The following is an 18,047-nucleotide window of genomic DNA, read 5'->3' as shown; positions in this document are numbered from 1 at the left end:
ATTGTTTGTTTTTTTTGCCAGGCTTGTTTTACCAAATCTTAAATTGTTTTTTTTTTACTTATTGGTTTTGTTTTTTCTTACTTACTCTATTTTTTGGGGGGTAAAAATGCACAAATAGTGGAGAGTAAAAACTCAATGTACATGACTCTCATCTGATTTAGCATCATCATTTTGGTTATTAGACAAGTAAATGATCACTGTCACAAAAATTTTATCTACAAAATTTACACAATTCAAGTATGCTTCAACTCTTGTAGATTCTCTGTAGATTTCAGTCACATTGCCAACATATTTCATTGATCATATATTTTTAATCAATCTTTTATCTTAAATTTTTAATAGTTCAATCTTCTGCAGCAGCTGCATTGGCTTGTGTAGATTTTTTGGTTGTCATGGCAATGTCCTTGACTTTATTTATAGATTCTTCAATGACCTTCACATCCTCACTTTCACCATTTTCTGCTGACTGTTGTCTCTGCAGTTGAGCTATCACAAGGTCTATAAATATATATAAATATTCAATGGCAAATTTGTACATTTTTCTGAAAATAAACCATTTATACATAAAAATTGGTTGATGTAACATAAACAAATTTTAATTTTTACATGTACAATATTTGTTTCAATGTGATAAAGTTACTAATTTACAGTTAGAATGGAAATTTTAACAGGTTCAATCTAATCTATCTATGGTCTAGTACAAATGAAGGGTAAGGAAAATAAAGGGTATTAATACAAAGTTCACTTACAAAAGTTACAGAAAAATAACACAGAGAAAACTGCCATGTCCCATTAGTTAAAACTTTTTAGTATATATATAAATAGAATTTAGGGCTACAAGGTCATCTCCTGAAAATACCATGTATACTAGTCTGCTCTGAACCCGTGTCATTGATGAAACTGTGGTAAATTGAACATGTGCTAATTTGCATACAAAGCACAATCTATAGATATGGCAGATTAACATAGATGTTATTGCTCTAAATCATTGACTAAAACTTTGATGGTCAGGAGTACTTTTAGTAATATAATGAAAATAGTCCTGTATATCATTATTACAATTTGGCAATGTGCATGTTGGCCAGGCTTTAAAGTAGTGGTGAAGGCCTATCACTTCCAGTGCTAGCCAGGGTAAGGGTTAAAATAAACATACATAAATATCCCTGCTATTTTTATTTAACTGCAATATGGTGGACATGAACATTTTTTGAAGTAAAACAAACTTTTAAGTTAATCCTAAATTTTACAAAAATTCAAACATGTCACAAAAGTTTATAAATATGATTTTTTTTTACAAATATTTAGAATTGTACACAGACTTAAATTAGTTTTTAAAAGTAATAGAAAGAGCATCGAAACGTGAGGCTATCTGATTTGTAATAAGAGGGCTTAACCCCCCATGTATAAATCAGATTGCTGAGTGTTTTGATGTTCTTTCTCTTTTGTATCATAGACAAAAATAAAAACACATTCCCTGTTGTCATAATATGAAACCCCAGAAAAAAGTTTCCAATGAACGAGCACTTGAATATGATATTTCTATCCTTATTTCTCAGTCGTCACATTATGAAAACCCCAGGGAAAAATAAGCCAATCAATGATCAGGCTATGGAGTGTGGGTAACTAATACCTGCACTCCAGTTAAAGCACTGTGCATGACTGTATGTGTATACGATTTAACTCTTGACACATTTTCAACAGAAAAGGTCCCCAAACTATGATACAAATCTATTTGTTATAGTAATAAAGAACTGAAACAAATGCTTTCAGCAAACACCAATATATTCTCTAAACTAGCCAATATTTGTGTAATAATAAAATCCATCAAGGAAACCCTAAAAAACGCTCTAAATCACAATCACTTGGTTAAGAGTCAAACAAGTTGTAGTTATTGATCATTGTAAAAAGAACAGAGCCTCAGGTATTATGTGTCCAGTTTAACACTGCTAGATAATTCAACAGCCCAAGTGATGATGCACACAACCTACTGTGCATATAAGTATCTAAGAGAGGGAGTTTGGAAGTTCTCTAAAAGAGGAAATGTGGAGGCTCTGTAAGGGAGGAAATGTAGAAGTTTTGTAAAGGAGGAAATGTGGAGGCTCTGTAAGGGGGGAAATGTAGAAGTTTTGTAAAGGAGGAAATGTGGAGGCTATCTTAGAGCTCTATCTGGCAGAACATCAAACACAGGATGAATGTGAAATCAACAGCAAACTTTTGAAGGTGTATGTTTTTTTTCTACCTCTTGCAATAAGTGAAGGTAAGTATATATATAAGGAAGATTATATATTATACACATTGGAATGAAAAGAAAAGAAATCTATGATTGTATACAGATATGTTGTATACTGCTAGTGCATGGAGAAATACTATAAAATGACCTCGTAAGTTGCCTAGTGATGAATATTTTCCTGCCTGTAGTTGCTGAATTAATGTGTTGTACAAATCAAGCCGTGTTAGATCAGGGTTACCTTCCTTCTCAAGTAGTATCAGCAAATGCACTGTACAGACATTGTAATATGTTCAACATCTCACACATTATACCTATGCCATGATTTTCTTATTGTGCCATATTTTGGCATATTGTCATCTATTTTTATATCATTTATGCAGCGAATACACATTCTTTAAAACCAAGTATAAAGAAACTATAATCTGAAGAAATGGTGTCTAACACAGAAAAGAATGTGACAAATGTATACCATTTTTACAAGAAGCAAATATTAAAACTAAGGCCAGAAATGAATCAGGATTTTTCGAATATTCATTTCCCACATTTAATGGTTTCTTTTCATAAAAATATCTCTTTCCCTTATTTAGCATCCCAAAGTTTATGTATTAATCAACTGTAGATTGAGTTATGTGTTCATTAGACCACATTTAACTAGAACTATCACTAAATGTGATTAATACCCCCACAAGACTGCTTCGGAAATGAGGATGTTACTAGTAACAGAATACCTTGTAAAAGAATTGAAATATAGAGTTATGGTTGTGGGCAATTAAAGATAGTTGTGGTTCTTGTATATTGCATTTTCTTTCAATGTGGTTGGCCATTGATGAAGTTTTATTGAATTACTCTGTAATAAGTCCAGAAAGACAAAGAAAAGGAACAAAGGGCAATAACTCTATAAATACTGAAGATGGAGTTATAGTTCTTGTGCACTGCACTACCTCTTTTTGTGCTTGACCATTGTATGAAGTTGTTTTGAATTTCAACCAGTACGTTTTAAGTTATGCTCCAGACAAGGAAAAGTATCAAAAGGCAGTAACTCTGTATTTTGTCAAAATGGAGTTATGGCTCTTATGCACTGCACTTCCTTTTAATGTCCTTGACAACTGTATGAAGTTGTATTGAATTCCAAACAGTAGTTTTCAAGTTATGCTCTGGACAAGGAAAAGTAACAAAGGGCAATAACTTTGTCAAGATGGAGTTATGGTTCTTGTGCACTGCACTTCCTCTCAATGTGCTTGACCATTGTATGAAGTTATATTGAATTCCAACCATTAGTCTTCAAGTTATGCTCCGGACAAAAAAAAGCAATGGAAAAGTAACAAAGGGCAGTAACTCTGTAATTAGTCAAGATGGAGTTATGGTTCTTGTGCACTGCACTTCCTCTCAATGTGCTTGACCATTGTATGAAGTTATAATGAATTCCAACAATCAAGTTATGCTCTGGACAAGGAAAAGTAACAAAGGGCAATAACTTTGTCAAGATGGAGTTATGGTTCTTGTGCACTGCACTTCCTCTCAATGTGCTTGACCATTGTATGAAGTTATATTGAATTCCAACCATTAGTCTTCAAGTTATGCTCCGGACAAAAAAAAGCAATGGAAAAGTAACAAAGGGCAGTAACTCTGTAATTAGTCAAGATGGAGTTATGGTTCTTGTGCACTGCACTTCCTCTCAATGTGCTTGACCATTGTATGAAGTTATAATGAATTCCAACAATTAGTCTTCAAGTTATACTCCGGACAAAAGAAAGCAATGGAAAAGTAACAAAGGGCAATAACTCTGTAATTACTTTAGATAGAGTTATGGTTCTTATGCACTGCACTTCCCCTTACTGTGTTTGACAATTGTATGTAGTTGTTTTGAATTCCAACCAGTAATTTTCAAGTTATGCCCCGGACAAGGAAAAGTAACAAAGGGCAATAACTCTGTAATTAGTCAAGATAGAGTTATGGTTCTTGTGCACTGCACTTCCTCTCAATGTGCTTGACCATTGTATGTAGTTATATTGAATTCCAACCATTAGTCTTCAACTTATGGTCCGGACAAAAGAAAGCAATGGAAAAGTAACAAAGGGCAATAACTCTGTAATTACTTTAGATAGAGTTATGGTTCTTGTGCACTGCACTTCCCCTTATTGTGTTTGACAATTGTATGAAGTTGTTTTGAATTCCAACCAGTAGTTTTCAAGTTATGCCCCGGACAAGGAAAATGCAACGGACGTCTGGACCGACCGACCGACCGCCCGACCGACCACCGGGTGACTCCTATATACCCCCCCAAACTTCGTTTTTGGGGGTATAATAAGAACATTCCGTAATAAGGAATCCCTTCTAAAACTACACAAATTTCCATATACTGCTTGCTCCTACATTATAGAAAATAACTACCAATTCAGATCCCCTTATTCCATTAAAAACTAATTTTGAATATTCAAATGTAATCCCCAGTCCTTTTTAAGACAACCCTCTACCTTGCCCTGACAGCAAAATTGTTTCTACAAATTTTTCAATAACCACCTTGTTTTGTTTCAAAATTTAATAAATCTAACGTAACTCACAATCTAAAAGCATGATAATAAATACCTTGAAGTGTGGTTAACTCCTTGAACTTCTCTGGTTCAATATGGTCCTTTAGGAACAAGACAACCTGTGGTACACATTTACCAGGCACATGTATGATAGACTGAGTGAACTTATGGAACAAAATAACGCAAGCAAGATGTAACGTCATGGCGGCATCTGTCTCATTGGTTAACTGTTCACATAGTGCTTGTCTATGACTGAATGTTAACTGCCTGTAATGTCAATTTAAATCAAAACTATTATTGCCATGGAAATGAAATTTAAGAAATGTTAATAATTTTCACATCTAAAATCCTCATAGATTACATACTAATGAGTTTCAGGTTATTTTTGTGTTAAGTCAAAACAACGCTACTTGTGCTACAAATTTCATATGGTGCTTTTCTACCTTTACTTATTGAAGAAGACTTTTCAGGACACATTTTTGCCTCTTAAGAAGAACCACCAATCTTCTATAAGCTAGCTGAAAAGTTTTCTCACATGAAAGAATACAGCCTTGCATAATTTAAACCCACAGTAGTAAGTTTGTCTGTTTGGATTTTATTGGGGAAGAACACAATTTAGGTCATATGGTGCCGAAACAGGAAAGAAGATTTTGGCAAACCTTGGGTGTTACAAATTTAAAGCAATACTAGGAGTCAAAACCATCTCAGCTGCTGGAGCAAAGGGATGCATAGACCCCAGTTATTCGAACTCATTAAGTCGCGTCTTACAATCACACAGGGCTAAAATACTGATGTGTCAACCTTTAAAGGTAATCCCTTAGCCACAAGGGTTAAGGCAAGTTCCAATTTCAGCGTTCCATTGTAAGTACATACATGTAGTACCAAGTTATATTAAATCTAAAGCTTTTGTATTACACTCATACAAGATGTAGAGTTTAAATAATACTTATTCTAACACAACCCAGATTTTTTCCTATTGAACATAGAAGGACCAAAAGTGTGTGTTATTATGCAATAAAATCTCTGTTGACGTTCTATATTTAGACATGTGATGTAACCGCAAAAAATGGGAAGCACTGAAAATAAGTACAGAAACAAATCCGGCGCAATTTAGTTTAATGTCAGGTTCGGCAGTATTTATTTTTTGATGATGTGTTAGAATCGAAATAAAACATTGTTATATATCCAAATCAGTGATTTGATAGCTTGATAAAATCATTGTTGTTCGCATGCACATCATTATATCACTCGGACTACGCCCTCCTGATGTAATTCCTCGCATCCCAACTCCATTTTATAAAGCAATAAAATCACTATTTCGGATATATTATTTCTTAAATAATGCTTGTTACTGTTTTCAGTCAAATTATCAAGTTACTGAATCAAATCCAGGAATAATACTCCAAATAATGAAGTCAATAAATCCTTTATGTCTACAAAAACACATGCTTTAATTAATTAAAGGTTATTTTGTTTTGCTATAAATGTAAAATATATACTGACAAGGCAAAATGTTTTCTTAACTTAGTTTCATAAAACTGGAATACAAGAATGAAGCAAGTCTGCAACATAATTAAAACAAAGATCGTTCACAACAATGATAACAGATAATACATCATATATACTGTACCTTTCTTTCTTCTTGTCTGGTTTCTTTAATATTATACTTAAATGTGAAGCCCCACATAAAATATCTAACGTGTTGAAAAAATCATCCAGAGACTGAAATTATAGTTCAGTTTTTATTTAAAACAAAAATTTATATCATTATTATTATGTTTGGTATTAATGCACATCAATACAATTTAGGTTACATGGCCTTGATACAGGAAAGATGATTTTGGCTGACCTTGGTTGTTACAAACTTAGAACAACACGATGGGTCAAAACACCTCATCTGCTTGAGCTAAAAGATACATAGACTCCAGTTATTTGAACCCATTTAGAAGCCTCTTACGATCACACAGAGATAAACGATGGCTTCAATTCTGATGCCTCAACCCATAAGTCACAAGGGAAAACAAAAGTTTATTAGTGCATTCAGGATGTATCAAGAAATCTTTACATAAACATAAACAACGATTGATATAAATTCATTACTCCAACAAACTGTTCTTAGATTTTGTCAGGATTTCACAGCATTTCTTGTTCTTCATATTACACTTGTCAATGTAAGGCTTAAAATTCCCTTAGCAAATTTATGTATCCAAAAGACAACTCTCATCTGTTAAACAGAATTAGAATAATTAAAGTTGTCAATGAATGATCACTGTATTATAATAACAGTATTAAATTGACAATTCAAATTTATAGACATACCTTTCCATTTAATGAGCTGTTTAATTTGAGTAACTCCCCTTGAATATCACCAGGTAACTTTCCTATAAGTTTGGCACGACTCTGTAAAATATAATAACCAATATATAATCTGTTCCCTACACTCTATATATAATACATGTAATAGTATACATATTAAGATATCTGCTATGTATATTTCTAGAGTTAAGATTCAGAATAGTGTGGGATATTTTTACAAGTTTATTTGTTGTTTTGCTTTTTTCTCCAAGTTCAGAAATACTCCAAGCATACATGTATATATATAAATATTCCAGATAATCTGAACACTGCAATCTGAGAACAATGTTAAAAAAATTTTGTCTTAAGAGTTATATGAGTAAAACAGGAATTATCTAATTGTAAAGGACAATCTCAAGAGTTAAATTTCGATTGAGTAATTATCATTAAACATGTAATAAGTTGTATATTTGCTGTGCACTCTTTCGCCGAGTGGTTAAGACTACCAAATTCAAATCACTTGCCTATAACTGTTGTGGGTTCGAATCCCATCCAGGACTTAGACTCTATCAAGTGCAGAAGCTATCCAGCTAGCTTTTGAAAGGTGTTAGTCAGAAATAATGCATATAGAAAATGTACACTGGACATCTTCATTAACCAATACAGCTCGAAAATAGTCATATAATCGTTCCTTTTGTATATCACAAATATTAAATTAAATAGGCAGTGTTGCACAAGTACAACACTCACATGTAGAGATGTAGGTAAAGAATCCATGAGATATTTTTTTTTGCTGCATAACCCTCTGAATATGTCTATACTGTAAAAAGTATTGTATGAAAATAGCTCATAAATTTTTCAATTTTACTTATGAAAGACTCCCTTGACAGAAAATTATTTAATTTGTTTCTCAATGAAGTGTATCAAATATATTTTACCTCATTTGTAAACAGTGTTTCATCAGCTACAGATAACATATGATCTGTGGCTACAGAATTCAGGACTAAATTAGTTATATCTGTACATACTGTCCGTAATAAATGCCGCACTAAATTTGTCTGTGTCTCTTCTGAAATATGGTGTGATAAAATCTTTACATATATCTGCTCATACTACATTTAAAACCATACAAAAGTAATGAGAAGTTATGACAAACCATATTATATTATCTTATGAACAATATGATATCTGTTATATTTTCTTCCTGTATATCCCTTTTCATGCTCAAATATAGAGAAAACTAGTCAAGGTATAATAGGTTAAAATCTGTAAAACAATCTTTGTTCCCATTAAATGCACGACTGTGTGACTTGATATGATGACAGCGTAGGTAAAATCTGCATTCTCTCTTGTAAATATTCTCATATTTAATTCAATTTCTAATCTGTACTTGTCATATCTAAATCTTATCAAAAGTGTTAGTTGCATAATATGATTTCCTAAAAAAATGTATTTGAGCCGCGTCATGACAACGTAATGCGTTTGCGACCAGCATAGATCCAGACCAGCCAGCGTATCCGCGCAGTCTAATCAGGATCCATGCTGTTCGCTATCAGTTTCTCTACTTGTTATAGGGTTTGTAAGCGAACAGTGTGGATCCTGATCAGACTGCGCGGATGCGAAGGCTGGTCTGGATCCATGCTGGTCGCAAACGCATTACGTTGGTTTTGTCGTGACACAGCTCATGTATTTATTCTTACCACTAAATAGTTTTAATCCCTTTTCAAATAACCTAGCGTTTGTCCATAAGCCAACCAATTTTTCTTTCATTTCCACATGGGTTTTCTTCCTTTCATGACTAGATGCCCCAGAAGTTTGCAGGAAAATTGATTTGGCTACATCTTGATATTGTTTGGTGAGAGGCCTGAAAAAAAAGCGTTCAAAATCTATTATATTTGTAAAGTAGTTTATCTCATTTCACACATAGTTGATGTTCAGTTCAGCTAAGACTTGTGTTTATCAGAAACATGATAGAAAACTCTGTTAAAATTGCTAAAACTAGCAGTAATATGGGTTTATCTCATACCCCAAGCGTAAAACTTCAAGGCTTATTTCCAACAGAAGCTGTCATCTTCCGGTTAGAATTTCTTAAACATTTACCAAAGCAAAAACATAGTGTCTATCAATCAAGCATCTTATCTATATAACTAAAGTCAAGTGCTACCTTACCTAAGATCTGACTTGTTTGAAATTAACTCATAACATCCCATCATCATTATATAAACATATTCAGGCATTTAGGGACATCCTGGGGATATCTTTTCAAGTTCAGTGGCCATATGGTTAAGGTGTCTGCCTCTCAACCCAGGGTTCATGAGTTCAAGCCCAATAGTTGAGTCACAACCATGTTTCTTCATATGACCCCAGTACTGTTAAGTTCCAGGAAGTGGACTCTAAAGTGGTTATTATATGTTACAAGAATTTGTCTCGCAATCAAGCTAAAATAAATATATTTAAACTAAGTCAGTCCTCACTAAAAATCCGAATTACCTTATCAACTGTTGAGCAATTTCTGTGACTAGTTCTTCAGGACAATCTCTCAGAATATCATCTTTTTGTAGCACTTCTTCAATCTCTTCCAAGGTCATGAACTCTATCTCTGTTGACCTTGACTTTGGTTTGGCGACAATTTCTTCATCAGAGTCGTTGTCATGGTCACGACCTTTATAACCTTTTTTCTTCACAGCCTTGGTTTTGATTTCACGTCCCTGAGTTCCTCCACCAGATTTTGTACTGCCACTTCCAGCTGTGAATAAATAGTACAAAATAAAATATGGGAAAACACCAAGGCAGTAAAATTCATCTTTAAGCAAAACTGTATTATTATTTTTAGCAGTTTTTTTTTTATCTTATTTTACTAGCTATTTCAATTCAAAGTCTGACATTCTTTGCTTTTCTACCTTAGTGTAAACTGACTAATGTATAAACAATGACAGATTTTACTTTTGCAAAGTAAAAAACTGAAACCTGATCATTTCACCAAAATAAATAATAAATATTACAAATAAATATCACATCATTTATAAAACTGATATTCCTTTTTTATGCTTTTTTGTCAAATCTTGCCTTATCTTTTACATTATAATTTAAATACCAAAATGAGAATGTTCCCAATTAAAGCATTCTGTAGAGCTTTCATACATGTATATAATAATGTAATTTCAACAGCCAAACATTTCACTGGGAAGTAATAATTGATACTGTATTTAGCATGTTCAATGACAAGACTGAATGATATATGAAGTTTGTTACACTAATCAGGGTCTTTCAAATAGAATGGTCTGGATACGGACCAATTTTACGAAAAAAGCTGTCTCGGTTGAGTCACGTGATTGGGTTATCTACTGACCGTGATCTAGCATAGCACATCACCATTCAAAAATCAAATTATAAGATAATGTTTTGTTAAATCAATAAAAAACAAGAACGTGTTTGTTAAACACAAATGCCCCCGGCTCAGATTCTTGTCAGTAGCAATACTTCAAAAAATGTTTACCCATTCACTCAGTTATGGACAGAAAAATCGCCAAAAAATTGTAAACACAAGTTTTATAGCTTGACCAAGTCATGGCATTCTGTAATTGTGAAAAATATAAGTTGCCAAGTCATTGCTCTGACTTGTGAAGTTGAAAAATATTTAACTTCATGCAAGTTAGATTCCTACCAAATATGAAATACATCTGTCATTAAATAAAGGCTGTATGGGCAAAAGTGTAAAAATCTATTTTGAGCACTGGTGACCTTGACCAAACTGACCCCTAACTCTATCCAAAAGAAGAATACCATGTAAGTTACCTTCCTACCAAATATGAAATACATCTGTCAATAAATAAAGGCTGTATGGGCAAAAGTGTAAAAATCTATTTTTAGCACTTGTGACCTTGACCCAACTGACCCCTTACTCCATCCAAAGGAAGAATACCATGCAAGTTATCTTCCTACCAAATATGAAATACAACTGTCAATAAACAAGAGGGCCATGATGGCCCTGAGGTCGCTCACCTGTATATAGGCCCCCAGAGCGGGGCCAGTTTAAACCCCAGGGCTTTTATTTGAACAAACTTGGAAGACACCCATTAGAAGATGTTTCATGATGTTAAGTTTTTACTACACACATATAATGAAAAAAATGACCTCCTCCACCCCATTCCCTCCCCCCCTCCCTTCTCCCCCCCCCCCCCCCGGCCAGGGCCAATTTTAACCTAAGGGCTTTTATTTGAACAAACTTGGTAGACACCCATAAGATGTTTCATGCTAAACATCTAAGCTCTAGCTAATTGGGTTTTTAAACAAGAGCTGTCCGTAAGACAGCGCGCTCGACTTTTTTATTGCTTGCCAATAAAAAAAGTTTTTGCAGTAAAAGGCAATACAAGAATCTCTGTATTTTTAAAGTGAACAATGGCCATGAGCATTAAGATATTTAGTGAAGAATTATTTTACTGAATTGTGTGATACCCTTGAACACTGCAGCAACTTAAACTTAACCAAGATTCTAAGTCGATAAAAGGCCTTAATTTTTAAAACAAATCCTTGACAGAGTTACCTTCTCTTGCGTACAGATGGGGGTAATGATGTGAAATAGCATTTAAAGTTTCAAAGCAATATCTCAAAGGGTTAAGGCAATAAGTGGATTTTACCCATATTCAATGTATTTTCTAAGTCAAAAAGGGGCATAATTCTGTCAAAAACCTTGACAGAGTTATGTCCTCTTGTCTGTTGATGAAGGTCGTGATGGTAAACAAGTATGGTCAGTTTCAAAGCAATACCTCCAATGGTTTTGAAATAAAGTGAGGTGGTACAAAAAACTTAACCAAGCTCAATACACTTTCTAAGTCAAAAAAGGGCCATAATTCTGTCAAAAACCTTGACAGAGTTATGTACTCTTGTCTGTAGATGGAGGTTATGATGGTGAACAAGTATGGTAAGTTTCAAAGCCATACTTGTAATACTTCTGAAATAAAGTGGGGTGGTACGAAAAACTTAACCAAGGTGTGACGCCGACGCCGACGCCGGGGCGAGTAGGATAGCTCCCCTTTTCATAGAAAAGTCGAGCTAAAAAAAGATTTTTTAAGTTTTTACTATACACATATAGTTAAAAACAATGACACCCCTCGGCGGGGCCAGTTTTGACCCCAGGGCTTTTATTTGAACAAACTTTGTAGACACTTACTAGAAGATGTTTCATGCTTAATATCTAAACTCTAGCTATTTGGGTTTTTTCAAAGAAGATTTTAAAGTTTTTGCTATACACATATAAGGAAAATCAATGACCCCCGGGGCAGGGCCAATTTTGACCCCAGGGCTTTTATTTGAACAGACTTTGTAGACACTCACTAGAAGATGTTTCATGCTATATATCTAAACTCTAGCTATTTGGGTTTTTTCAAAGAAGATTTTTTAAGTTTTTGCTATACATGTACATATAAGGAAAATCAATGACCCCCTGGGGCGGGGCCAATTTTGACCCCAGGGCTTTTATTTGAATAAACTTGGTAGACACCCATTAGAACATGTTTCATGCTAAATATCTTAACTCTAGCTCTTTGAGTTCTTTAAAAGAAGATTTTTTAAGTTTTTACTAAATGCATATAGGGAAAATCAATGACCCCCTGGGGCGGGGCCAATCTTGACCCCAGGGCTTTTATTTGAACAAACTTGGAAGACACTCACTAGAAGATGTTTCATGCCAAATATCTAAGCTCTAGCTCTTTTGGTTCTTTAAAAGAAGATATTTAAAGTTTTTTCTTTTGGTTGCCATGGCAACCAGAGTTCTGCATGGAATTAAATTCTTTGAACAATTTTTAAAGGTGACCACCAAAGGAACATTCCTGTGAAGTTTGGATGAAATTGGCTTAGTGGTTTATGAGGAGATGTCATTTATTATATATTCTGAACAAGCAGTCTATGTTTTTCAACAAATTAAAAAACATCATTTTCTGAAATATTTATCATTTTTTCACAAGTTTAAAGATTTTTAAATGACATTTTGTTGTTAAAATTGTCATTTTTGCTCTTGTATTTTATATTCCCCCTTTTCTTGAACACTTACATAATTTGCGTATAACAAACTATATCAAGTTATACCGAGACAGGTTTAATTGTAGCGAGAAGAGTTTACAGAGTGTGTTTCCAGACCATTCTATTTGAAAGACCCTGCACTAATCTAGCACTATACAATCACACATAAATCCACCTACTTGCTGCTTTTTTCCGTCTCTGATCTTTCCTATCTTCCTTCGTGTTACCCCCTTCTGACTTAGAGGCTCCTGGATCTCCTGCTTCTGCGACCCCTCTAAACACAGGATGACTTTTAGCATCCTAGACAAATAATTCATCATATATCCATTGAACACTTCTTTCAAGTTATACATTATATAGATATGTATGTAATTGTATAATTGATAAACCAGGTTTTATAGCATGTATATTCCTGTTACTATAGTAATGACTTGACCATCAAAAAAATATAACAATTTTGCAATACATTTTTATCAGCTCACTTTAAATTTTTTCTCACAAATTAAACTTTACATAAAGCCAAGTGGTTAAGGTCATTCATTCAAACCACTTGCTCCTCACCGCTGTGGGTTCGAATCCCGACAGGGACTTTGGATTCTTTCATGTGAGGAAGCTATCCAGCTAGCTTACGAAACGTCGATGGTTCTACTCGGATATCTGTTAATAATTCAAGGAAGGGTACTGGAGGTCTACCTCCACCAGTAAAGCTGGAACGTCGCCATATGATCGATACTGTGTCAATTTAATTTTTCATATATTTTGCATTAAAGCTGTATGAATTTCATTATGTTTTTACACTGAAAAAAAAAATGTTGTATTAAATTACCTTCTCGGCTTTGACTGCCATTAATTGAGGGAATGGTTTAGAACACTGTGAGATGAGTTTATCACTAGCTACAATAGTATCACAACACACCATGGCCCCGGAATGACCCTTTAAACATCCTGTTAGAATTGTGTTCGCATCTTTTGGACTAAACACGGATGGTAGTAATGGCTGAAAAAAACACACAATAAGAACCTGCTGTATTACAGTATTAAATATATATCAGCCTGGAATAAGAGCACTGCATGCGGTGTTAATGTTTGTCTGTTAAAATGCTATGTTAAAAAGGGCATAACTCCAAAAATAATTATTTCAGAATAATGCCCCTTGCCTAGCAACTGAAATGTGTCATGATAAGCAAGTATTCCAAATTTTATGCTGACAACTTTTAAATGTTCGAATAACTGGCTACATTAAATTGTCTGCAAGACAACAACAAAGATGCTGCAGTGATTATAATAGGTTGACTTTTTCTTCAAAACAGACAAACTATAAATCATTATTTCTTTAACGGTGAGGCAAACAATTATGCAAAAACTTATACAATGGCAGTATCATGTATAATTCTGTATGTTCAGCAAGAAAAACCTTGTCACATACTCTAACACTAATGCTTTCACTAAAATAAACATTTGGTTAGTAATAATGCTGCAATGGATACAATGGTTTAGTTTTAATGTGAACTTTACACTTTGGCTATATTTCCATATCTAATAATCTAATAAAATGTATGCAAAAATAAGTTAAATAGAGAAACTCTGTTAATACATTACAATTGAAAAACTGCTGTATTTACAAAAGTTATTTTTCAAAATCACCTTTTTTATTAGGTGCCCAAATATTCTAAATACTTGACAGTAAGGGCCATAACTAAAAGGTAACTTAGACTTATTTTCCCTATGCCCATCATGTTAAATAATCACAAAGAACAACTGTGTGAAAACTGTACCAAATTGCACTCAAAAACTAATCTAAAGTGTCGAGATACCAACTTGCACTCAAAAACTAATCTAAAGTGTCGAGATACCAACTTGCACTCAAAAACTAATCTAAAGTGTCGAGATACCAACTTGCACTCAAAAACTAATCTAAAGTGTCGAGATACCAACTTGCACTCTAAAGTGTTGACAGTGTGGCCAGCATGAGTACAATAGCTACCTACTCTTCAAATACTTAAGCTGTAAAATAAAAAATTAAACTACAATAAAACATATACCATGATATCCACCCATGTACCATCAGCAAGTGCCTCCTCCACACTAGCCTCTATTTGTTCTTGTATAGCACGACCCGTGCAGCACGTACTCAGGTAAATCAGGTTGTCAGATTTGAAACGCTTCTTTATAAAATCTTTTGGGTCAGAGATTCCCAATCTTTTCATTGCATCATATTCTAAAATAAAACAATATAATTTTAAAATATACACTTCATACAGGTTTCATGTATCAGTAAAAACAAGAAACCACTTGAAAATTGAATTACATAAATGAGCCGCGTCATGACAGAACCAACATAATGGGTTTGCGACCAGCATGGATCCAGACCGTGCAGTCTGATCAGAATCCATGCTGTTCGCTATCAGTTTCTCTACTTGTAATAGGGTTTGTAAGCGAACAGCATGGATCCTGATCAGTCTGCGCGGATGCGCAGGCTGGTCTGGATCCATGCTGGTCGCAAACGCACTATGTTGGTTTTGTCATGACACGGCTCAAATGCTGAAAGGTAACTTAAATATTATTTTTTGACCTTTCATAAAAAAAACCCAAAGCCTTTTGAGCATAAAAATACATTTCCTTTTTATTGAAATAAAAACAATTGTACCAATTATTTAAGAATTACTAATAAATGACAAATGAATAAAGACTGATTTAGCATGTATATCAAGTCATGAAACAAACAGAGGTTAGAATCATATATTCAACACAAGTTTTTTTACCAGAACTGAAAGTGAACATAAAATAGACTCACCAAGGTATCCATTTTGTTTATAGAAGCTATCTACCCAGTCATTCTGTGATTTTGTATATATATCAGGGATATATGTTGCCTTATCCTGTCGACCAGATAATGTTCCTGCCAGCACTCTACTGTTTACTAACTCCTCCAGTATAGCTATAAATACAGGATAGTCACCTCAGTATATATGTACATGTAATAAAATCTAATATTTGATAAAGTCTTAACCATTAAACTGTTGGCGGTGACTAATTTTACCCATGCAAACCACACAACCAGTGCAGACCAGTATCAGTCAACACTTGTGCTGTCATATCATTGTCTGCACTGTTCACTTTTTAAATTCAGTAATTTTTGAAATTTTCACTATAAGTCCATATAAGCAAAATAGCATTTGCCACATACTACCATACAGGAGTGATAAACTGCCTAACTTTAACACACTCATTCTTTCTCAAATTAACGCTTTAAACAAAGTTTCATTGTGACCATGACCTATAAATGACCTTAAAATTGATAGGGTTTCTCTACTGCCCATGGTATATCAATATGTCTCTTCTATGTAACAGAAAAGACAGCTTACTTCTTCCAAAGTTTATCTTTTTGAAAAGAATAAAAGGAGTACATTTAATTTTTTGATTTGGGCAAAAGTTATATTAAAGGGGCCATTTTCCCTCACCCTGTCTATGGGTGTTATTTTTTAAACCCGGAAAGGGTTTTTATTTTATGAAAATATATACAAAAATAACAAGATCAAAATACATTTAAGGAAAAGCAGTTCTTTAATTACATAGAAATTTTTCCTCTCCTGGGAAATTATACTGTGAATTTTAAAGGGCCAACCAATATAGGGCCCGAAAAACAAAAAATATTTAAAACATGTTTCTTTTGGAAAAAAAGACCCAAAATTACCTCCCTTTCTTATTTTTATAAAGCTCTTATGTTCATCATAAAGGATTTCCCAATATAAGGTATGTAAGCACAAGTATGTAAACAAGGTGTGTAAAAACAAGTATGTAAATAAAACAAATTAGGTATATATTTATAAGTAAGGTATATTCATATAAGTATCTTGGAAGCTTATTTTGGTCCAACCTCATTTTTGTAAGATACATGTATATTTCACAACAATAAAGAACTAAAACATAAAAATATTTTTATGTACCTACTTTTCTCCAAACAAGTTTGAAATATTCACAGGCAATGTCATATTGCGCCCTTTGGGGGAAAAGCTACTTCACTTTCTTATAATTTGCATACTTTGAATTTTTAGAGAGGGGAAAAAAAACACCAAATAAATGAGGTATTAAACTACTTTTCAACTTTCAAAGTAGAATAATTATCAACGCTTTAGCAGCACTATGGTTCCTGACACAACACATTTGAATTTCTGTACCATAGCCTGATAAACAAGTTACAAATCTTAAAAGTGAAGCAAATTTAAAAAAAAAACATTTGTAATGGTGTATTCACCTTGTAACAGCACTGAAAACTCCACGTATCTGAGCTCTCATTCTTCGTATAAAGGCGTCAGTAAATATCACATCTTTATCATAGCTATCTACCTGTCCTTTAATAATTGTATCCAATCGTGAATGCAAGTTCTGAAAATAAAACCTTTTTATGCTTTTACATGTACAACAAATATTTGTTTTTTACTAGAACAAAGTGAAAGACATTCTAAAAGTAAGCATTGTCCATCAGCTTAGCAATCCAAGGGTCACTGGTCTGATCCTCTGCAGAGGCCAGGGGCGGCAAAATCGATTGTAAGTTTATGCTTCTTGCTGTTAATTTTATGAATTTGAACTTGAAACATTCAGAAGATATAGTTTGTTAACACATTGTGACTAATAATATTAAGAACATTTTAAATAATAATTCAAAGTGCATTAATGATATATTTCATATAATATAACTTCTCTTCACTGACAATTTATATGTAAATCATCTTTCATGAATAACACAAATTCTATAGTAAATCTCCAAACAAAAGTCCACAAGTATAATTTTATATGTTAGTGAGTATTTACTCTTATGTGTACATAAACAACTTGTTGGGATTTTGTACCGGTATCATATTGTTCCTAGTAAAATCAGAGAGACCTTGAAAACTCTTCTGTAAAGGGGAATAACCAAAATAGTGACACATGGACACTCTATGATGGTGATTCAACACAGTCATCCTGTTTAT

At 33.6% G+C, this 18,047-nt stretch overlaps 1 protein-coding gene across 1 annotated transcript; it reads right to left on the bottom strand.

Moving 5' to 3' along the window:
- Nucleotides 1-229: 229 nt before the first annotated feature.
- Nucleotides 230-17,482, bottom strand: LOC132737199 (E3 UFM1-protein ligase 1 homolog; the record flags this gene model as incomplete). Its single annotated transcript, XM_060724457.1, is given in 13 exon segments — nucleotides 230-498; nucleotides 2,379-2,498; nucleotides 4,817-5,028; nucleotides 6,392-6,483; nucleotides 7,081-7,161; nucleotides 7,995-8,125; nucleotides 8,757-8,920; nucleotides 9,547-9,802; nucleotides 13,254-13,374; nucleotides 13,901-14,071; nucleotides 15,117-15,292; nucleotides 15,869-16,033; nucleotides 17,310-17,482. Coding segments are annotated over 13 exon segments (2,017 nt in total), but the record flags the coding sequence as incomplete, so codon positions are not given.
- Between the last annotated feature and the right edge of the window lie 565 nt (nucleotides 17,483-18,047).

The sequence above is a fragment of the Ruditapes philippinarum genome, unplaced genomic scaffold, assembly GCF_026571515.1.
Source record: "Ruditapes philippinarum isolate M1 unplaced genomic scaffold, ASM2657151v2 ctg4985_1_1_1_1, whole genome shotgun sequence".
Lineage (NCBI taxonomy): Eukaryota > Metazoa > Mollusca > Bivalvia > Venerida > Veneridae > Ruditapes > Ruditapes philippinarum.
Note: the sequence above shows the minus strand (reverse complement) of the source record. Positions and strands in the feature narration are given on the sequence as shown.